The sequence below is a fragment of the Conger conger genome, chromosome 14 (genome assembly GCF_963514075.1).
Source record: "Conger conger chromosome 14, fConCon1.1, whole genome shotgun sequence".
NCBI lineage: Eukaryota > Metazoa > Chordata > Actinopteri > Anguilliformes > Congridae > Conger > Conger conger.
The window spans coordinates 43642756-43666325 of NC_083773.1; the positions used below are offsets into that span (position 1 = coordinate 43642756).

Sequence of the window (23570 nt, forward strand, 5' to 3'; positions counted from 1 at the left end):
ATCCCACCAATAACGCGCTTCTCTCCCAGTGACCCCACCAATAACGCGCTTCTCTCCCAGTGATCCCACCAATAACGCATTTCTCTCCCAGTGATCCCACCAATAACGCGCTTCTCTCCCAGTGATCCCACCAATAACGCGCTTCTCTCCCAGTGACCCCACCAATAACGCGCTTCTCTCCCAGTGATCCCACCAATAACGCGCTTCTCTCCCAGGGTAGCCTCAGTCAGTGACCCCACCAATAACGCGCTTCTCTCCCAGTGATCCCACCAATAACGCGCTTCTCTCCCAGTGATCCCACCAATAACGCGCTTCTCTCCCAGTGATCCCACCAATAACGCGCTTCTCTCCCAGTGATCCCACCAATAACGCATTTCTCTCCCAGTGATCCCACCAATAACGCATTTCTCTCCCAGTAATCCCACCAATAACGCGCTTCTCTCCCAGTGACCCCACCAATAACGCGCTTCTCTCCCAGTGATCCCACCAATAACGCATTTCTCTCCCAGTGATCCCACCAATAACGCGCTTCTCTCCCAGGGTAGCCTCAGTGCAGCTGTACTTACCCGTGATCTCTCCCTTCTGGATGGTGAAAGGAATGACCAAGTCGAAAGGTCGTAGGCCAGCTACATCCAGTCCGTTCATGCCCATTGGCTGGTCAGTTGCCTGCAACACAGGGTCAAAGGTCAACAGTCTTACCAAATGGCTGTCTTGCTAGAACAACACTATCTCCATATGTATTTTTATTTAATGGAGAACTTTGGCTTTCTGGGTGATTAGCAGAAAATTATTAGCCTGGAAGACTAGCTGTGGCTCAGTCAACACATACTGCTCAAACATTTAGGACACTGGGTTCAAAAACTTTTCTTTGGAAGAAAAGTTCTAATTAATTTAGGGAACATTAAGTGGCCATTTTCTTTGTCTTTGACCTCTTCTTTTTACGCAGAATGGTATAATATTTGAGCTGACAATCTTACAACGAAACAATGTCAAGGCAAAATAAAAAGAAAGTTTGACCCTGTGATATCACCCACACAATGTCAGAAGCTGGCAGAAAGGTTGGCTGGAAAAATAAGCATTATGAAGTGTGCAAATCACAATACACGAACAGGATGGCCATTGGAATCGCCAACAGTGATGCTGCAAGAGGAAATGACATCACAGCACACAAGAGGATGAAGAAGATAACCATGGAATCACCAACAGTGATGCTGCAAGATGAAATGACATGACAGAAGATGGAGGACTTGAGGTTTGGCACGGAGACAGAGAGCAGTACAGATTTAGAATAAAAAGATAAATAAAGACCCAATGATGCTTGAAAAAGACTTTGAGATGATTTTATGATAAAAAGAACAATTAACCATGGCAGAAGTGAAGAACATTTTCTCTTTCATTTGAAATGTAATAGTTTTTGGGAAAATGAATGTGATATTTTGAGATATGGCTTTTCCTATAGTGCAGAAACGCTTATCTTAAGACCAGAAATATCTCAACCAGGGGGACCAGGCTTAGGTATGCCAGCCATTTTGCACCAGTGACCTCAAGAGATACCTAGGGTTCAATTCTGCACAAGGCTTTGTTTCAGTGGCATATGTATTTTGAGATTTTTGGTAAAATAAATTGCTTTAAACATGCGTTTCTTTTTTCAAATTTGGTTTGGTAGGGGGGGGTAGGCAAATATACCCTCTCTAATCCATCAGTGCTAACTGGGGACACACCGCCTTACAACCCTGTCCCTCGGCGGCCCAGGAGGATCTTGCGACCGACACGCCTTCTCCAAGCCGTCTCGTCTCAAGTAGACCGTTACTCGGTCTAATGTGTGTGGCGATCCCACTAACCCACTAACAAGCCAATTATGCCGCTCCACAAGAGCCAAACTAGGCTTTTTGGCAGGACCGGGAATCGATCCCCGGTCCTCGGTGTGCAACTGCTACGAACTGCAACTGCAAGTCTGCTGCATCTTAGCCTGTTGCGCCACCACGGCTCCAATTACACGCTTTTCTAAACTACCATTGTACACTGTCAAAATAGATGCCGTATAAATAAATGTTATTCATGTGTTAGACCAAATGCGTGGTTCTGGGGAAACTGCTCTTAAACCTGCAGGGAAGAAGGAGCAGCCAGACCAAGTAGCAGAGTGCTATGGGGAGAAGGAGGTGACGGGAGACATGGCGGAGTCTCGGGTTAGGGAGAGGGAAGAAGGAGGTGACGGGAGACATGGCGGAGTCTCGGGTTAGGGAGAGGGAAGAAGGAGGTGAAGGGAGACATGGCGGAGTCTCGGGTTAGGGAGAGGGGAGAAGGAGGTGAAGGGAGACATGGCGGAGTCTCGGGTTAGGGAGAGGGGAGAAGGAGGTGACGGGAGACATGGCGGAGTCATAGGGAGAGGGGAGGAGCTGGCAGTACCCAGGGCTGGCCCATGCCGGGTGCATAGGCGTACTGGGGAGCCTGGCTCTGCAGCAGCATCTGCTCTGTGGGACCTTCATCCAGGGCCTGGAGGAAGAGAGGAGGAGGAGGGAGGAGAGAACATACCAGAGAGGAGGAGGAATGGAGAGAGGGAGAAAAGACAGAGGAGAGAATGAAGATAAAACAGAAAGGGGGGGGGGGGGATACAGTGAGGGAGAAAACATTTTCCCTCCGTTCACTGACATTACTGACTGACAGTGTGAGCTTGTCCATGGAGCTGCAGGCAGAGCAGCCCACAGCCCACGGGGGACAGTGTGAAAGCAGCAGTACAACCCTGAGCAGATCTAGCACTGTCAAACAAACATCACACATTAGTCCGTCATATAGCAGCACGAGAATATGGCTCCATTTTAAGATGACTTCAAGTAAAGATCAAATATATCAACATTGTGTACTTAAAGGATACCAATATTGTGTAACATAAACCAATAGCTGTGCCTGCTGCTCATTTTAAGTTATTTTCACGGAAAGAACATTGAACACATTGTATTAGTACCATTAAGTTATTACTACTAAACTCTCCACAAATATTAGTTATTACTACAATGACTATATCACCACAATGCATCACCGTTATCGTCATTCTCATCACCGTTATCGTCATTCTCATCACGGTCAGTGCCGTTCCAGCGGCGCGGTACTTACGGTGACCTGGAAGGGGCTGTTGGGGATGTGCTCTCCGCCGAAGCGGACGCAGATGACGTACTTCCCGGGCTGTGGCGCCGTGTAGAAGATGTCGAAGGTCCCGTCCTCGTTCTCCACCACGTCCACGTCCAGCTCCGCCCCTTCGGGCGTGCACACGCTGCACGTCACCTTGCCCTTCCCGGCCGCCTTGGCGTCCACCGTGATCACCGTCTGCTCACCGATCTGTATGGTGGGCCCCACTCCGGCCCCTGAGGCACGCCAAATTTCACAAGCTTTAGAAAGTTTCCGCAAAAATCCATTTTTCTTGCATGTAATAGAGAACACATTCAGTCCCCTCTTCCTACATTATCCCCCTGTAACTAACAGACCAGCATCAAAAAGATATACTTCTAACCCTTACAGACACAAGGTAGGGCTGTGAGATAAGCCATATCCACTATTTAATATTTTTAAAGCGCAATAACAATAAATGATCTTCACCGAGCGGTGCATCTGCCTTTTCTCTTTAATTAAACACCATGCAGAAGTAAACGTCCGTGTATAATGCTTCTGGGATGAGGGGGGGGGGGGGGGGGGAAATTAAAAAGCACATGATCACATAGGACCTTGGTGCTGATTGGCTGTTTTATTAATACCTAAAAGACACCAGGGGTGACGTGTTTTTCCCAAAAGCACTTCCATCGGCTTCAAGTTTGGACATTTTCTACAGCTACCAATGACCGTTAGTGCGCTCAAAAAATATTCAATAATTACTGTTAAGATACTTAAACAAACCAGTAAATAGATTGCTATAAATTACAGGAGTGTTTTCAAATGTTACCAGCATCTTGAAGGGTTAGAGTATTTCAGATGCACATTTGACCCAGGCCTGGTAACCAACGGTAACATTCAAACCACTGCACAAAAAACTGGAGGAACGAGCAGGAGAGAAGAGGGGCTCTCAACAGCCAGTCTCTTCATCTAGAGACTTGAACTAGAGAATCTGCCTCCATTTTGATAATCACAAAGTTCCCATTAAACACACTGCATAACTCTGGGCCAACATCCAGAGGGTATGTGGATTTCATTGAAACACTTCCAAGGAAGAATGGTCTTCTCCATTTTAACATTGCTCCAGTTTTATGTACAATGAAAATTCAGTTAATAAGATTACTTCACTTTCCAAAATAAACCAACTCTCCCCTAATTTGTAAAAACGTCCCCCCAAAACCATATAAGAGAGGGTAATTCCAGCCATGACAAGAAACAAGTGTATGGCCGTGGTTAGTCATTAGTAACCATGACAACAGCCCTGAGGATGAAGATCATGCTGCAAAGACAATTAGACAGACAGGATGGATCGATGGATGGAGAGAGAGAAAATATAAACCCAATTCTCTTTGAATGCTACTAACTTAATCTTCTAGGAATGCTAGTAAATCGACCAAAGAGTTTCACTGGTCACCCATACAGAAACAATAACAGTTAAGGTTACGGCACACTTCTCAATGTAGCGAGAGACTGTACCGAAGAACTGTATAATAAAAAAAAAAAAAAAAAAAAAAAAAAAAAAAAAAAAAACCTTATACAAGAGCATGTCTGCATTGCATTTCAATGTAATATCCGCTAAATTCTTCGTAATGTTTCAGCCCAAATGTGAAAATTCCTCACATAATACTCTCCCAACTTTTGAAAGAAAAACAAGATATGAAGTCAAAATGTTCCAAGCGCATAAGTCAGAAAAGCCTTGCTGAACTGTCCCATGCCAATATTCATGCAAAATGAAAGGTAAAGGGGAAGATTTAGGAAGCGCTTACCCAACCCATGACCTCCAATTGAGACTGAGGAAAAGTGAGAAGCAGAGAGCCAAAAAGTGAGATCGTCAGCAACAACAAAAAGGCAAAATGTGCTCCAAAAAGAACAAAGGATGGTAAAAAAAGAACATGTGATATGAGTGTGAGCAGCAGGGCAGAACAGGTGACACGTGTGTGAGTGTGTGACTGCTCTAGTCAGCCTAATACACTCAGCTTCCTGTTCTAATCAGTCTAATACACTCAGCTTCCTGTTCTAATCAGCCTAATACACTCAGCTTCCTGTTCTAATCAGCCTAATACACTCAGCTTCCTGTTCTAATCAGCCTAATACACTCAGCTTCCTGTTCTAATCAGTCTAATACACTCAGCTTCCTGTTCTAATCAGCCTAATACACTCAGCTTCCTGTTCTAATCAGCCTAATACACCCAGCTCCCTGTTCTAATCAGTCTAATACACTGAGCTTCCTGTTCTAAGCAGCCTAATACACTCAGCTCCCTGTTCTAATCAGTCCAATACACCCAGCTCCCTGTTCTAATCAGTCTAATACACTCAGCTTCCTGTTCTAATCAGTCTAATACACTCAGCTTCCTGATCTAATCAGTCTAATACACCCAGCTCCCTGTTCTAATCAGTCTAATACACTCAGCTCCCTGTTCTAATCAGTCTAATACACTCAGCTTCCTGATCTCATCAGTCTAATACACTCAGCTCCCTGTTCTAATCGGTTTAATACACTCAGCTTCCTGATCTAATCAGCCTAATACAAATCAGCTTCCTGATCTAATCAGCCTAATACACTCAGCTTCCTGATCTAATCAGCCTAATACCCAGCTTCCTGTTCTAATCGGCCTAATACACTCAGCTTCCTGTTCTAATCAGTTTAATACATACAGCTTCTTGATTCAAGCAGTCTAATACATTCAGCTTCAGTCAGATAATCACTGTGATAATTCATGTTTAATGATAATTCATATATATTTTTCTTCTCTGTAATGACATTCATGAACTCCATTGTGATAATGAACAGAATGTGTATTCTGTATTACCCATCATAATGAATGTAATGCTCATTCAGCATTTTCGATTTTCATTGTGATGGTGAATATAATGATTATAACTAAGATGTCAAGCCCAAGTTGAATCTGTAGCTCTTGAAAAAGCTGGCCAGTGTAAACGCTCTTCTTGACAGCTCTGATGTTACCAAATTGAGACATCAGAGGAGAAGGGCCAGACTGGTCAACGCAATCTGAAGCATGCAAAAGCCATCAGGCCATGTTCCCATCCTTCAGTTACCTGCTCTGTGTGTGATTTCACTTCAGACCGTCCTACTTCATGTGCGATTATGTAGGCACTACATGTAGTGTTTGGATTTGATAACAGACCATGGGGCCCATCAACACACTGGAACAGAGCCTTAACAGATACCAGGCCATGGGGCCCATCAACACACTGGAACAGAGCCTTAACAGATACCAGGCCATGGGGCCCATCCACACACTGGAACAGAGCCTTAACAGATAACCAGACCATGGGGCCCATCCACACACTGGAACAGAGCCGTACCAGATACCAGACCATGGGGCCCATCCACACACTGGAACAGAGCCTTAACAGATACCAGACCATGGGCCCCATCCACACACTGGAACAGCCTGAACAGATACCAGACCATGGGGCCCATCCACACACTGGAACAGAGCCTGAACAGATACCAGACCATGGGGCCCATCCACACACTGGAACAGAGCCTGAACAGATACCAGACCATGGGGCATATACCAGCAGCGCTGATTCCCCAGCATTAGGTAGTTAGAAAAGGAGCAGTGTTGGTGATGTTGATGTGGGGAGGCTGTACCTGTGACAGTGCACTTGCTGGCGTCCCCAGTGGGCAGGGCGCGGATTCGGTAAGGGGAGTACGGGATCTCATCGCCCCCGTACTTGATCAGGATGGTGTACCGTCCCGTCATGTCTGGCACATAGGACACCAAGTAAGTCCCGTCCTGGTTGTCCCTGATTTTGGCCTTCTTGGGTTTTCCCTCTGGATCCTGCCACAGCCAATTAACAAGTTTATCAACTGCACCTGCATTTCAGTGATTGTAATCCTAGCTCTGGATGCATGAAGGAGCGGATGAGCGCGGAGCGAGGCGCGGCCTCACCGTGATCTGCACGGCCAGCAGGCCCTCGCCAGCATCCTGGGCGTCGATGGTGAACTCCACGGGCAGGCTGGCGGGCACGCCACTCGTGTTCAGGCCCGGGCCGCTAGCACGCACCTTACTGGCATCGTGAGTGGGCAGCACCTTCAGCCTGTACGGACTGATGAAACAAACCATCACCAACTCGCCTGAACCCTACAGCACCTTCAGCCTGTACGGACTGATGAAACAAACCATCACCAACTCGCCTGAACCCTACAGCATCTTCAGCCTGTCTAACCCTAAGCATACAGCTCCGTAACCAACTAATCCTAAGCCTACAACTCCAAACGAAACTATTCAAACATCCAAAGAGTGAGAGGAGAGACTCACCTGTGCGGGATCTCTTCGTCAGCATAAAGCACATTGATGGAGTAGGGGCCCTCTCGTGTAGGAACGTAGCTGACCGTGTGTGACTGGTCCCCATTGTCCACCACTTCCACCGGTTCAGTCACACCTAGAGGAGAGACCGCTTTTTAAGACCGGGCCCATAAGCTGTCCTTTCCAGCACTAGACTGTGAAGGGAGCATTTCCTTTTTTTTTTTTTTTTTTTTTGGAGGGGGGGCTGACCTTTGGGGCCCTGCACGCGGACTTTGAGAGGGGCCACCCCCGCCTTGCTGGCATCCACGGTGAAGACCTGAGGGACATTGGCCCGCACGCTGGTGCCCAGACCCTGGCCCTGGCACTTGACCTTGGAGGAGTCCACCGTGTCGTGAACAGGCACGGAGAAGGGGCTTCCTGCAGCAGGGAAAGAGGGGGAGGGGTGGAGGTAGAGAGGAAAGAGGGAGAGGGGGAGGGGTGGAGGTAGAGAGAGGAAAAAGGTGATCTAGAGAGACATTAACTGTTTCCATTCAAATGTTTTGCAAACCTTTTGCAAATTTCAGAAAAATCTGCCCAAATTAGCATAAAACAGTTGGAGGGGAATCCCACTATGGATGGAGCAGGCTAGATTAACCATACTGATCTCAAGACACCCCAGGAGAACCCTCAAACTCTCAGCCACACATGGAGCAGAAAGTCTCACCAGTGACAGGCTGGCCACCGTAGGTGACGTTGAGGTTGTACTTCCCAGCCTCGTAGGGGATGTACTCCACGGAGCAGCTGCCATCTTTGTTATCGGTGCAGGCCATCTTGGCCTCCGAGGGGCCCTCCATCGCCAGACCCAGCCCGCCAGTACCAGCACCCCTGGGGGAGGCGGGAACACAGCAAGAACACGCTACACACGGGCTACAGGACCCAGGGACGAGCAGGAATGCATTTCATGAGCAATATGGGCTGGTCTTCTTTTATTCTGCATGGTTTACAAGTTTACGCTTCTGCTATTGTGGAATTTTTGGGACGTATTTTGAGAGAAGATGTATATTTCCCATTGGCCCCATTGGCCGGTTTCCCCATGGCGGAGTCGTTGTGTGTAATACCCCCGGGCTGGCCCCGCCCTCACCTGGTCTCCACGGTGAACTTGTTGGGTTTGTTGGTGATGCCGGACTGCAGGCCGGGGCCATGCACTCGCACACGGGCGGGGTCACACCCCTCCGTCACCGGCACACGGAACGGGCTTCTGGGCACTGGGGAGCCGTCGTACGCCACCTCCACACTGTGCACACCTGGGAGAGAACACAGGGCTACTACATCACCATTGCCTTTCCAAGCTATAGGTCTACCTCCACACTGTGCACACCTGGGAGAGAACACAGGGCTACTACATCACCATCGCCTTTCCAAGCTATAGGTCTACCTCCATACTGTGCACACCTGGGAGAGAACACAGGGTTACTACATCACCATCGCCTGTCCACGCTATAGGTCTACCTCCACACTGTGCACACCTGGGAGAGAACACAGGGTTACTACATCACCATCGCCTTTCCAAGCTATAGGTCTACCTCCACACCTCCAAATTTCAATATATCACAGGGCCAGTCCCTACTAGGCCCTTGTAATCACATGCTCTTTATTTCTTACTTTCCTGTGAGTGATTTTGATCTTTATGAGTGTGAGATATGTGTGTATGTGTGTGTATGTATAAGCTACTGGATGCCTAAAATTTCCCTCGGGATGAATAAAGTATCTATCTATCTATCTATCCATGTACCTTTTTCATTGAAAACATTTTTCAAAAAGCAGGAATTTTTAAGCAGTGTCAGTATCACAATTTTAGACAACTGAAATTAAACAATGTAAAACAAAGAGCATCGATTGTGAATACAGCTCTTTCTTGGGGGAGAAGAACTGGGGGACTGAGGCACGTTGCTGAATGTTTATGAAATAAAACAGGGTCAGTGTCAAGCCCTTTACTTCCCAGACCACTGGGGATGCCATTCAAATTCATAACCGTGGAAATCTAACCTACAGAAATCCTATCTAACCGTTTGGAACTGAAAGGCCTCTGTTAGACAGAAATAAGAGGAGACCTATTAAATATAATTTGCTTAAACAATGATTGTCTAGGCAGTTATTTCAGTAAAACATTTAGGAACTGAAAGCAAAACCTTCCACAGAACTAAAGTTCCCAGTGTCTGAAGTCAGCTGGTACTGACCTATGATTTTTACCCATGGAGGCCACAGTTACACTCTAGTGTTGTATTGCATACAAACACTTGTTAGTGGATACAAGCATGCAAGACTGACTGTTTTTGCAAAGTTTTACTACTAAAATAAAGGGAAATTGTTATTGCTGTGTTTGCTATTAGAATTCTGACAACAGCGGACGCCTCCCAATACATTTAAGGAGTTTAGAATTGTGAGCATATCAGACTAATTCGGCAGACCTCCGGTTAAAAGGCCTTTGACCCAACGGTATATTTCTGTTAAAGGAACCTGTCTTTTCACCGTTGGTTCTAGAATGGACTGGTTCGATCTACAAAGTGAGGCTTTTGCTCACACAGTACCGACACATTTTTTCCACAAAACCAGTTGTTGAGAGACTAATCTTGAGGACAATGGTATCTTATCACTACACCTGCTGATTTCATAAATTAGTTCCTTCCTCTCTGGTTGGTGGTGTGATAATTAGTGAAATCAGCTGGTGCAGTGATTGGTTGGAAAACAAACCCGCATATTCCCAGCCCACCATGCCATGTGATTGGGCACCACTAATCTATGACAAGACATGGGGGTATATACTGAGCTCTCTCTCGCCTCGTACCCTGCATTAAAGTAATTACAAATATAACGTGCCTCATAAAATATATACTGAGATAAAATATCGATACGTGCCACCACTGCATCAATAATGTACTGCAGAAAAACGGATCACAAACGATACTACGCTGAATCGGTTTCACCCACCTCTAATGAGGGATATTGTGTATACGGAGACTGCATAGCACAGCGGGCGGGAGTCTGTGTCACTGGCGTTAAAGCCGCGGTAACGGAGAGGGTGCACGAGGGGCGGGGCTCACCCTCTTCGTAGGGGGTGTACTCCACTTGGTAGGTGCCGTCGCCCAGGTCTCGGATCAGCGCGTCGGTGCAGTTGCCGGACGGGTTGTTGACGCAGGTCTTGATGTGGTTCCCGCCGGACTTGGTCAGAGAACGCGCATCGACGGTGAAGTCCGTGGTGGCTTCCCTGAACACTCCTGGGGGAGGGAAGAGCGTAGGGCTGGCTTAAGAGTGCGTCAAACACAGCGCAACACCGCCAGCACAGCCAGTCCACAAGAACACGGATAATTCCAACAAAAAGCTTAACGCTGTTGTAGAAGCATTCAGAAGAGCAAAAAAAAACAGCCCAGGAAAGCAAAGAGAAAATTCACCTAAAACCAAGAAAACTATTTTTACTCTCTGCAGATAACACAAACCAGATACATTTAAAAAGTACAGAAATTATTTCAACTATATATGGTAAGGCACAGATTGCTGCCATGCCAAATGATAATAAATTGAATGCATTTATATAGCGCTTTACAGCGATGAGGGGGAACCTCTCCTCCACCACCACCAGTGTGCCACACCCATCTGGGTGATTCATAGCAGCCATTCAGAACGCTCACCAGACATCTGGGAGGGAGGGAACAATGTTTTTGCCAACTAAATCAAGATTAGGCGGCAGGTTGGAAAGCCAGGTTAGGAATTTAGCCTGGACAGGATTGGGGACTTGATGTAAATGCAGTGATTGGGTAACAGGGTTTTTTTTGGATGATACCTTTGCCTTCGACTCCGGGGCCGAACACCTTGACCCCGCTGGAGTCCACGGCCGGCTCCACGCTGAGGCGGGCGGGGAAGTTTGGCACGTCCTGGCCGCCGTAGCGGATGGTGAGGGTGTAGGCGCCGGGGTACAGGGGGGTGTAGGTGATGGTGTAGGTGCCGTCTCCGTTGTCCTGGATGTGCACCTCGGCCTCGGTGCCCGAGCCGGAGATGATCTCGATGGTGAGCTCAGCGGGGCCCGCGCTGCTGCAGTCCACCACAAACTGCCCCGGCTCCCCCACCCGCGCCCTCTGCAGCCCAGGACCTGAGCAGCGCACCTACAGAGGGGAACACACACAGTGAGCACACACACCTACAGAGGGGAACACACACACACCTACAGAGGGGAACACACACACAGTGAACACACACACCTACAGAGGGGAACACACACACAGTGAACATACACACCTACAGAGGGGAACACACACACAGTGAGCAGCGCACCTACAGAGGGGAACACACACACAGTGAACATACACACCTACAGAGGGGAACACACACACAGTGAACATACACACCTACAGAGGGGAACACACACACAGTGAACATACACACCTACAGAGGGGAACACACACACAGTGAACATACACACCTACAGAGGGGAACACACACACAGTGAGCAGCGCACCTACAGAGGGGAACACACACACACACACACACACACACACACACAGTGAACACACACACCTACAGAGGGGAACACACAGTGAACACACACACACACAGTGAACGCACACACCTACAGAGGGGAAAACACACACAGTGAACTTGCGCACACACACACACACACACACACACATCACATTCTTCGAATCATGATTCTTTTTTGTTGGATTCTTTTGTTGCCTTCGAGGTCAAGTGATGTAAACCTTCCAGGTGAACCACATTCATCTTAAGACCATCCCTCAGTTATCCAAATATTTAAGATACTCCAAAATGTTTGCTTGTAAAGTTAAAATATGACAGTGAAGATGCCAAAAAGGAAGTAAGGTAATCTCAGCAATGCTTGGATTAACAGCAATCTCAGCCCTGAGACTGTCATAAATTTGGTATCATTCAACCACTAGGTGGCGCTACAATAAGGACATTCACATTTTAACACAATCTTTTTTGATGAATTAGCTGAGAATCATTCTTTGGATTCTTTGGTTGTTTTGGAGCCTGTGCCTTTAAGTCATGAAGGTGCACAACACAACATACGTCATGAAGGACTTCACTATCAAAAGCATGCGCCCACAATGCACTTAGGAATTTAACAGAAAAACAGCAAGAGTTGCAGCTGCAACTGCAGTGATTGCCATATTGAATTTACCACTTAGAATTTTAACAAAAACTATTTTGCGCTATTCTTCCATCTACAAATTTAGTCCAATGTTTACCAAGATGTACTCAGAGCACGTCTCACGTCAGCAGAGACACATCCTTCATTCTGCTCGGCCCGTTCATTATTATTACTACTATTATTATTATTATTATTATTATTATAATAAACCACCTTAATATAATTAATATAAACTCATGAAAAAGAAAGACAGTTATGGGACTAATGTGGCACAAATTCAGGATAAGAACAAGGGATAGGCGAGAATTTATAGCTGGGAATAGAATCACAAGCCTCAGGGAATGAGCTCGTTATAAAGTCACGCAGCGTTTGGCCAATCCCGTCGGTCCTCACTTTGGAAGGGTCGGCAGGGGCCACGGCCTCCACAGGGAAGGGGCTCCCAGGGATGGGGGCCCCGTCATAGGTGAGCTCCAGCGTGTGGGGCCCCTGGTCGCGGGGGATGAAGCGGACCTGGCTGGTCTCCGGGCTCAGGCCCGGCTCCACCTTACAGGGGAGGGCTTTCCCAGAGGGGCTGGTCACCTTGGCCCCCACCTTGCCCTGCCCGCCGGCTCCCTTGGTCTTCACTGCGACGTCCTGGTCTTTACCCACCGTCATCTCTGCAGGGGAGACAGGGTTAGCGCGGGGCTCAGCTAGCCACTGCCGTAAACAGCCCCCCCCCCCGAAATTCAGCTCAAAATTAGATACAGCGCACCATTCCCCCATCATGTGTGTTCTGCACCACTACGTTCAGGCTGCTGTATTTTTAAATTACACTCCTGTGCGAAATTTGTTCATTTGGCAACGTTGTAAAACGATGGGTTTGGCCGTTTGCCAAGCAAGGTTGTTTGTCTTGGGACGTTCCACATGTACGAGCGAGTGTCTTTATGCAGTCTCTCCAAATACAATGGCTGCATCTGGATGAATGTGAAACCCCTTTTTTTAAGCCAACTACAGGCGTGGTCTTTGTATGCAGGCAACAGAGAATTCCTTTGGATGGAAGGGAGCACAAACAGAATTCAAACTCACTGTCTGGCAGGCCCGAGACCTTGACCTTGCTGAGGTCCACCGAGGGGGCTACAGCCACAGAGAAGGGGCTTCTGGGAATAGGGTCACCGCCATAGGTGACATTCACACCCATAGTGCCCTGGGAGGAGATAAGCACACACACATTCACATATCAGAATTAAGCTCCTTCTGGCATTTCCCTCTGCTCCTGGGCCGTGGGCACCTGGGTAGGTCTCACCTGTGTGACAGGTGTGTATTTGACGGTGTGGGTGTTGTCGTGGTTGTCGATGATTTCGAAGTCAGTGACGGCATCCGCCTTGGTGGGACCGACGAACTGGGCGTCCAGCTTGGCTTTACCCGCCCCCTTAGTGTTCACCGTGAAGTGAGTGGGCTTGTTCAGCTCCACACCTGAGAGGGAGAGGGAGAGTTTTGTTTGTATCATGAATGCTCACACACAGATACCTGATTAAAGGGGGGTTCAGGCAGCTCGCCCCCTGCTGGTCGGAGGACAGACTCACCACTGCGGCTCAGGCCCCGCCCCTCAGCCTTCACCTTGCTGGCATCGTGTGCAGGGTCCACCTTCACCCGCAGGGGAGTCATGGGAATGGCCTGCGAGAGATGCCAATCATTAAGCCCCGCCCACAATACGCCCAATAATTCCTGCCTACCAGCCCTCACGCCTCACCCCCTGGGGACGGCCTGCTAGAGACGCGGGAATCTTTACACAGGAAGAGACAGGCATTCCCATTAGCAAGGGCTCACTGGTGCTCAGAGATTATCAATGTTACTGGACAGAAAACATACACGGTAATAATCAACGGCAAGCACATTACAAGAGGCACTTCATAATAATTTGCCCAAAAGAGAAAAGCGAATATTGGCATGTTGGCCAGCGCGCACCTGATCAGCGAACAGGACCATGATGGTGTAACTGCCCGCGCCCGGAGGGGTGTACTTGACGGTAAAGGTGTCGTTGTCATTTCGGATGATGTCGAAATCGATGTCGGCCTCCGTGGGACCAACCACGCCCGGGGCACACTTGATCCCGATACTGATGTCTCCTGCAAAGCAGCGGGAATGAAACAATCACACACTGACTAATTACACATCTGCTCGGAAACCGTTCCATCTGGAGGAGAGGGAAACCAGCTGGCAGTTTACAGGAAACGCCATGCTATGCCGGACTTTACCTTCCCAAAGAAAAAAGGGGTTCTTGTAGAAAGTAGGAAGGGGAAAAAAAAAGAAAAAAAAAAAGGTTTAAAATGTTTTAACTATGGTGTCATGACCATAAAAAAGGTTAAATTAAAAATAATTAAAACACAAAATGGGAAGTGCTAAGGCATTTCAGTAGCACAGCCTTTGCCAGGGTGTAGTCCAGTTGACTGTGGGAGGGTTAAACTACATTTCCCATAAATAGCCACTTAGCCAATCGCAAAGTGACATGCAGTACTGACGGCTCACCTTGGCCGGCCTCGGCACAGTCCACAGTGAAGTACGTGGGCTCGAAGGCTTTCAGGCCCGTCTTGGCAACTCCAGGCCCTGAGACCTTCACCTTGTTGGGGTGACAACCTGCTCCCACGTTCATCTACACAAACAGAAGTGTGGGTTACATTCAACATTCCACCTGGACAAATAAAATGCAACCAAATACTGAGTCAATTCTAACACCGAGTCAATTGACTGAGCCAATTCTGTGAGTCTCTTCAGTCTCATTCACATTTTTAACTTACATTTACCAATAACAAAGCCCAAAAAGGTCAATTGGGGATACGTCGTTGCGTTAGCACAGACCCTGAACACGCTGTTGGGGATGTTATACTGTTAGCATGTTAGCACAGACCCTGAACAGGCTGTTGGGGATGTTGTACTGTTAGTACATTAGCAGGGACCCTGAACAGGCTGTTGGGGATGTTGTACTGTTAGCACATAAGCAGGGACCCTGAACAGACTGTTGGGGATGTTATACTGTTAGCACATTAGCAGGGACCCTGAACAGGCTGTTGGGGATGTTGTACTGTTAGCACATAAGCAGGGACCCTGAACAGGCTGTTGGGGATGTTGTACTGTTAGCACATAAGCAGGGACCCTGAACAGGCTGTTGGGGATGTTATACTGTTAGCACATTTGCAGGGACCCTGAACAGGCTGTTGGGGATGTTATACTGTTAGCACATTAGCAGGGACCCTGAACAGGCTGTTGGGGATGTTGTACTGTTAGCACATAAGCAGGGACCCTGAACAGGCTGTTGGGGATGTTGTACTGTTAGCACATTTGCAGGGACCCTGAACAGGCTGTTGGGGATGTTGTACTGTTAGCACGTTAGCACTGACCCGGAAAGGGCTGTTGGGGATGTTGACGCCGCCCCATGACACCATCACAGTGTGCTTGAGGGGTTTTTTCGGGGTGTAGCTGCAGCTGTATGTGCCGTTCCCGTTGTCCTTCACATGCACATCCAGAGGATTCCCCTCCGTATCCTACAGAGAAGTGGGACGTGCAGTGAGAGACAGTTTTACCAAAGTACAATTTCACACACATTCAATTATACAGAATGCCACTTGTTGTGTTGCTCAAAAACACAGTTGGCTGTTGCATTTTCTGTCAATAAATTTTTTAAAAAGACAGCCATTTGCGCTGCTGCACAAATGTAACGGTATGAACATATTTATTGAATACACATTACTCGCATATGATTTATTGAATTGAAATGAATGGCTCATACCTGGCCGTGGATCTTGAGAGGAGCTTTGCCCCCAAGCTTGGCGTCCACAGTGAACTCTGCAGGCTTGTTCACGCCCAAACCACTGCTCTCCAGACCGGGACCGTACGCCTTCACCTAAAAACACAGGAACGGGGTTCACCAATTACCCAAACACACCCTCAACTAGAGAGTTTTCAGTCAAGTGGTACCTTTGGTGAAACCCAGCAGATAAAGGCACACGTGTTACATGTACATTTCTGACAAGATCCTATCTTTTCCTGCAGTCTCATTTTCACTTTGAAGTCAAAGACCACAAATCTGAGATAAGAGGAAGTCGAGCCAATGCTGCATTCGCTAGCTCACTGGCAGTTTATCCAGCTTGATTCTCTACAGATAAAAAGTATGCTTGCATATCAATTTTTCAACTGATAAAAATATGGTTGCATTATCCATCGCAATGCCACTCTGCAGGGTGGTACTGCAAATAACTCTACTGTAGAATGAATGAACTTATTTATATAATTTTAGCCAAAATGGTAGGTGCAATTAACACACTTTTGCTTTTTACCCATTGACTTGATGTGGGCCTGGAGCTAACCCCTATGAAATTACCAGGTAATTCTGTTAGGTGTTGAAAGAAGCCCTTTCTGACCAATGACTAAAGAGATATGTTAAGAAAAATCCACCCTGTAGCCCCGTACATTGGCCAACATGAAACATTTCAACAGATTTGTGATCAACTCAACTAGCTAGACAAGAGACAAGTGGACTAAAGGAATTTCAATTCAGATTTAATTCAGTTTCTTAATTCAGATGAGTAAAATAGACAAATTTAGGTTTGAGTCGATCTAGATTAGGAGTGAAAGCAACAGGGGACTTAAGGGCGATGGCTGGACTGACCTTGTCCGGGTGGAAGTCCTTCCCTGGGGAGGGTGTGATGTGGGCCATGAAGGGGCTGTGCTGGATGTCCTCGTTGTTGCACAGGACGTGCACGGCGTACTCGCCCGCTTCCATTGGCCAGTACCGCACGTCACATGACCCGTCGCCCTTGTCATCGCACTCGATCTTGGCCTGGGACGGGCCCTCCACGGAGAACCCTGCCACGAACAGGAGTTTGAGGATTCGGCAATAGGATGTAGGCTGCTGCACTCATTAATATGTTACCATAAGAATCGTTTGTCCATCGTATTCTTAATGTGCTAGAAAAATAATACAAATTAAGACACAGAGCCGCATCCTAAACAATGATGTCATACAGGTATAACTCCCCCCCCTTTCCCCCCCCCATTACAGGGAATGGATTAGATTACAGCTCGGACTGTGACTCCAGAAGTACAGAGAAAATTATACATTTTGTCAGCATTGCACCGTTTTCTCCAGTTCATAAGACACCTTCATTCACTTCAGTGAAAGAGACAGGAGGAGTTGCATTCCAATGACATCACCGCTTTGAATCAACATTTGCAGATGGAGATAACAAATTTGATTCCGGTACATGAAATAGCAGTCATGCCAAGGATAAAGGTACAATCAAAAACTAAACAAATCGGCAAACACAATGTGTGAAAAAGTAGAGCAGGTGGTCGCAGTGCATTATATCGAGTTTAAAACGCGGATTGTACTTGCACTGGATTGCTGATTTTCAACTGGAGTTGCCCTTTAAATGTTAAATGAGCAGAACATTCCACAGGAGATGATCTTTGTCCAAGTACTTACCCAGTGTTCCAACATTGTCCCCGACGGCCTCCACCACAAAGTCTGCCGATTTTCCCACGATGCCACCCTCCAGTCCTGGGCCCCACGCCCGCACCTTCTGGGGGCCGGCCTCTGTGCCCACCTTCACCTCAAACGGGCTGAGGGAAGGAGCAAGTGGAAAGGTTTGTTAACAACCCCTCTTTAGCTGCCTCTCCAATCAGCCAAACTGTTTCAGGTCTTCCAAGCTGCTGTCTCGGTCGCAGCCGTGATGCAACTTGCTAGCATCTTCAGAGAGACCGTGTGAGACACACCACAGAGGTGTAACCATGCGAGACACACCATAGAGATGTGACCAGCATGTAGCTCAGTGTTAGGAACAAACGTGACGTTATTGGAATTGTGCAAAGAATAACAGATATAGGTTCCACTGAAATTTGAGCAGAAACAGGGCGTGGCAGGGCTTCAGTCTCAGACTCCGCCCACAGCAGGTGCGCTCACCTGCGAGCGATTGGCTGCCCTCCCCAGGTGATGGTGATGACGTAGTTCCCGGTTGAGGTGGGGTAATATTCAAAGCCGTACGTGCCGTCACCGAGGTCCTTCCGTTTGCAGGGCTCCTCAAGACCCTCTGAAACAGGACAGAGAGCAGCAATGAGAACTACTGAACTACTGCCAAACACAGGCAGTACATTTCCAATGCAGTTTTCTGGCATTTGCTTTTAGCCACAACATACAAGTGAAAGTAAACACCACCACACCTAGAGATAAGCAAAACGCATTTACATGAAATCAATTATACATGAATGTATTTGAGGCTAAATGTTAAGCAGGTTTATTAGGGGGTGTATAACCAAGGGTGTGATGTTTCCGGGGTGTGATCCTGGGAGTAGTGTTTTTGGTGGGGATTCAGCAGAAGTTTTGGGGTGTGTAACCTTGCAGGTGATGTGGATGAAGTTTGACCCTGTCGACATTGCTGGGGCAGTGACTCTGGGGAGTTGGGGTTGGGGTTAGGGCAGTGTTTTAGGGTGGTGACTCTGCGGAGTTGGAGTTAGGGCAGTGTTTTAGGGCGGTGACTCTGGGGGGTTGGGGTTAGGGCAGTGTTTTAGGGCGGTGACTCTGGGGGGTTGGGGTTAGGGCAGTGTTTTAGGGCGGTGACTCTGGGGGGTTGGGGTTGGGGCAGTGTTGACTAGGGTGGTGACTCTGGGGGGTTGGGGTTGGGGCAGTGTTGACTAGGGTGGTGACTCTGGGGAGTTGGGGTTGGGGTTAGGGCAGTATTTTAGGGCAGTGACTCTGGGGGGGGTCAGGGTTAGGGTTAGGGTTAGGATCAGGGTTAGGGTGACCCAGGGCTGTGGGTACTCACTGGGTCCTTTGATGTTGACTTTGAGCTCTCCTGTCCCGGCTCCCTTGGTGAACACCTTAAAGTCGGCGGCCTCTTTCACCCGGAGCCCCTTGGGCTGCAGGCCCCGGCCGGACGCTCGGCAGAGGGTGGGGTTACAGGCTGCGGGGACACACACACGCTCAGCATGGCGGTCGCTCCACCACACAACCAACAGCTGGCTGGGCGTTACACCACAAAAACACTTGCAGGGTCAGTCATACAAGCATCTGATCGTATGGCAAAAATACGCATGCTCTTCAACTGCACACACTTAATGAGATCAAGGCATGCAAGCAAACGGCTAGGAAGTGATTATAATTGTCACAACAAAAATACAATTAAATAAAATCAACCCCTGACTCCTAGCATTAAGACTACATTAATATTTGAGTGTTCAGTTACAGCATTAAGACAACATTAATACTTGCGTGTTCAGTCCTAGCATTAAGACTACACATTAATACTGGTGGGTTCAGTTCTAGCATAAGACTTCGCTTAATTTTCCTTTTTTAATCTTTTTTTCCCCAAACACAAAGCCTCAGGACAAAACAAGATTATTATAATCTACCAAATCACAATGCATACTGGAGCACCATTGAGCCGTGAAGAGAATATGCTCTGAGGCTGGCAGTGAAACATCAAAGACACTCTGACCACGCACAGGCTGATTAAGGCTGAGACACACTCTGACCACGCACAGGCTGATTAAGGCTGAGACACAGGAATGGCTGCAGGACAGGCTGATTAAGGCTGAGACACAGGAATGGCTGCAGGACAGGCTGATTAAGGCTGAGACACAGGAATGGCGGCAGGACAGACTGATTAAGGCTGAGACACAGGAATGGCTGCAGGACAGGCTGATTAAGGCTGAGACACAGGAATGGCTGCAGGACAGGCTGATTAAGGCTGAGACACAGGAATGGCTGCAGGACAGGCTGATTAAGGCTGAGACACAGGAATGGCTGCAGGACAGGCTGATTAAGGCTGAGACACAGGAATGGCTGCAGGACAGGCTGATTAAGGCTGAGACACAGGAATGGCTGCAGGACAGGCTGATTAAGGCTGAGACACAGGAATGGCTGCAGGACAGACTGATTAAGGCTGAGACACAGGAATGGCTGCAGGACAGGCTGATTAAGGCTGAGACACAGGAATGGCTGCAGGACAGGCTGATTAAGGCTGAGACACAGGAATGGCTGCAGGACAGGCTGATTAAGGCTGAGACACAGGAATGGCTGCAGGACAGGCTGATTAAGGCTGAGACACAGGAATGGCTGCAGGACAGACTGATTAAGGCTGAGACACAGGAATGGCTGCAGGACAGGCTGATTAAGGCTGAGACACAGGAATGGCTGCAGGACAGGCTGATTAAGGCTGAGACACAGGAATGGCTGCAGGACAGGCTGATTAAGGCTGAGACACAGGAATGGCTGCAGGACAGGCTGATTAAGGCTGAGACACAGGAATGGCTGCAGGACAGGCTGATTAAGGCTGAGACACAGGAATGGCTGCAGGACAGGCTGATTAAGGCTGAGACACAGGAATGGCTGCAGGACAGGCTGATTAAGGCTGAGACACAGGAATGGCTGCAGGACAGGCTGATTAAGGCTGAGACACAGGAATGGCTGCAGGACAGGCTGATTAAGGCTGAGACACAGGAATGGCTGCAGGACAGGCAGATTAAGGCTGAGACACAGGAATGGCTGCAGGACAGGCTGATTAAGGCTGAGACACAGGAATGGCTGCAGGACAGGCAGATTAAGGCTGAGACACAGGAATGGCTGCAGGACAGGCTGATTAAGGCTGAGACACAGGAATGGCTGCAGGACAGGCTGATTAAGGCTGAGACACAGGAATGGCTGCAGGACAGGCTGATTAAGGCTGAGACACAGGAATGGCTGCAGGACAGGCTGATTAAGGCTGAGACACAGGAATGGCTGCAGGACAGGCAGATTAAGGCTGAGACACAGGAATGGCTGCAGGACAGGCTGATTAAGGCTGAGACACAGGAATGGCAGCAGGACAGGCTGATTAAGGCTGAGACACAGGAATGGATGCAGGACAGGCTGATTAAGGCTGAGACACAGGAATGGCTGCAGGACAGGCTGATTAAGGCTGAGACACAGGAATGGCTGCAGGACAGGCTGATTAAGGCTGAGACACAGGAATGGCTGCAGGACAGGCTGATTAAGGCTGAGACACAGGAATGGCTGCAGGACAGAGCTCCATGACCCACAAACGAGCGTGACTTCACTCAGTGAACGCACCGACCCTTCTCATTCACTATCTTCATGAGCAAAATACTTATGGGAGCAAGAGAATGTGCAAGAAAGAGAGAGAGGGAAATAGACAGGGAGGGAAGAGAAGGAGAGGAACAGAAGGAGAGATGGGGAGGAGAGGGAGAAAAAGAGAAAGATGAAGGAAACTTAGGGAGGGAGAGAGATCAGGGGAGAGATGGGAGGAGAAGGAGAAAAAAATGAAAAGATAAAGGAGAGATTGGGAGGGAGAGAGGGAGGGAGAGAGAGATTGGGAGGGAGAGAGATGGGGGGTTGGAATGTATGATAAGATGTAAGGAAAGCACAGGGCAATTAGCCAGCAGGGCAGATAGCCTGGGGGGAGGGTGTGACAGGGCGTTTAGAGTGATATTAAAACACAGTAAATACCAAGACTTATATCCTTTCATAATAACACCACTCAATCTGGGTCAAATACATACATTTGTATGCTTTACTGAGCTTCTCTGGTGTATTGGAACCTATGAAATATTCTCAAAAAGTGCAAATCCAACCCTCTGGTCCTCTTGGTCGGCTCAACTTCACCAGGAAAGATCAAATCAATTCGAATCCAAAACAATTACAGTTCATTCCCTCTTTTTCAAAGAGAAGCAAGCAGAGAAACCCAGACAGACAGAGGGAGATGTACAGACTCCTAAAACCTGTTAATCTGTTAGAGCCAGCAGCCATGATGCGTCATGGTCACCGTGACAATCTATTTAAAACCAGAGAAAAATGGGCAGTTATGACTGGACTTCCCCTGGAGGAAATGAAACCGTTCTGAAGAACTCTGATAATAAAGTATGCGCACGTGAGTGTGAATATCCCGGAGTTAGAGGTGTTCTGCCAGGAAGAATGGGGAAACAATTGAAAGACTCTTCACTGACAACAGGAAGCATTTACAAGCCGTTATTTTGCCTGAGGAGTAGTTACAAAGTACTAACTGACAGGGTTCCCAAACATTTGCACAGGGCCTTTTTCCTTTTTTCTTAAATCATTTTTAAACTGTAAAAAGCTAAAAAATAAAAAAAATAAAAAATAAAAGTAATCTCGCTTTAAAATTTGAAGAAATGTGTCATGTTTAACTTTGCACCATTTCAAAGTCAGGTTTGGTTCTGTTCATTTAGATATTAATTGTAAAAGGCTTTGTGACCAGGGACGCCCAGATGTTTGCACACTACTGTACGTGCACAACAACTACACTGCCGGCACAGGAAACAGGAAATGCATGCAGTACACAAATGCTCAAGAGGCCACTCAGGTACCGACAGAGATCCAAGGAGACAGGAAATGACATCAGAAGTCAAGAAGCTGATCCAGAGAGAGAGGAAGAGATACCCTCAGGCAGGCTAGCAGGAGAAAGAGGGGAAAAGATGGAAGATAAACGGCAGAAAGCAGCACACAAACGGAAACATTACGAAACAATTAGTAACATGGTGGTTGGTCACACTTTCTAGGTTTTCATAACCAATTTGCACAAGAGGGCATTGAAGAAACACGATGAAAGTATTAAACATGTTCATTCTTTAGTTTTGGAGAAGTAAACGTTTCTAATTTCTTGTCCTATTTTCAACCAGTTGAGAATGTTCTTAATGTAGAGCGTCATGACGATATGTATGACGATAACCACTCCCCCTTTATCCCCCCCCTATAACTTGTGACCCATAGTTTGCGCCGCTGGCCTTCAGGCAAGACAATGCAAATATTTGACTAACGTTAGGTTCACTGAAATTAGAGTGCCTTTTATGGACTATGAGATTATTTCTGGTTATATTCATTTAGCTAGCCAACGTTAGCTAGCTAGTTTGCTTTAATAAGGACTTTATAGGTTGTACTTTTACCTTAACTTGGCTAGCGAGCTAGCAAAAATTATCATTGGATAAGTCAGCATCCTTACCGTAGCCATCGGTAGTTGATATACTAA

General features: G+C 47.6%; 1 protein-coding gene across 3 annotated transcripts in view; it reads right to left on the minus strand.

The window, feature by feature from the left end:
• LOC133109993 (filamin-A-like) overlaps window positions 1-23570 on the minus strand; it is a 65690-nt gene that overhangs the window by 13551 nt on the left and 28569 nt on the right. For 2 of the 3 annotated variants that reach the window (XM_061219797.1, XM_061219798.1), the window contains exons 10-33: window positions 19356-19493; window positions 18497-18623; window positions 18020-18156; window positions 17204-17400; window positions 16325-16438; window positions 15936-16079; window positions 15067-15190; window positions 14506-14666; window positions 14124-14214; window positions 13844-14013; window positions 13627-13744; window positions 12955-13217; window positions 11236-11554; window positions 10499-10672; window positions 8539-8701; window positions 8122-8282; window positions 7668-7835; window positions 7431-7554; window positions 7062-7218; window positions 6761-6950; window positions 4908-4931; window positions 3112-3359; window positions 2407-2493; window positions 567-666 (exon numbers count right to left, since the gene is read on the minus strand). In XM_061219797.1, coding sequence (XP_061075781.1) covers window positions 567-666; window positions 2407-2493; window positions 3112-3359; window positions 4908-4931; window positions 6761-6950; window positions 7062-7218; window positions 7431-7554; window positions 7668-7835; window positions 8122-8282; window positions 8539-8701; window positions 10499-10672; window positions 11236-11554; window positions 12955-13217; window positions 13627-13744; window positions 13844-14013; window positions 14124-14214; window positions 14506-14666; window positions 15067-15190; window positions 15936-16079; window positions 16325-16438; window positions 17204-17400; window positions 18020-18156; window positions 18497-18623; window positions 19356-19493 — 3699 coding nt within the window. The remainder of the gene's footprint in view (window positions 1-566; window positions 667-2406; window positions 2494-3111; window positions 3360-4907; window positions 4932-6760; window positions 6951-7061; window positions 7219-7430; window positions 7555-7667; window positions 7836-8121; window positions 8283-8538; window positions 8702-10498; window positions 10673-11235; window positions 11555-12954; window positions 13218-13626; window positions 13745-13843; window positions 14014-14123; window positions 14215-14505; window positions 14667-15066; window positions 15191-15935; window positions 16080-16324; window positions 16439-17203; window positions 17401-18019; window positions 18157-18496; window positions 18624-19355; window positions 19494-23570) is intronic. The other variant, XM_061219799.1, reaches the window with a different exon arrangement.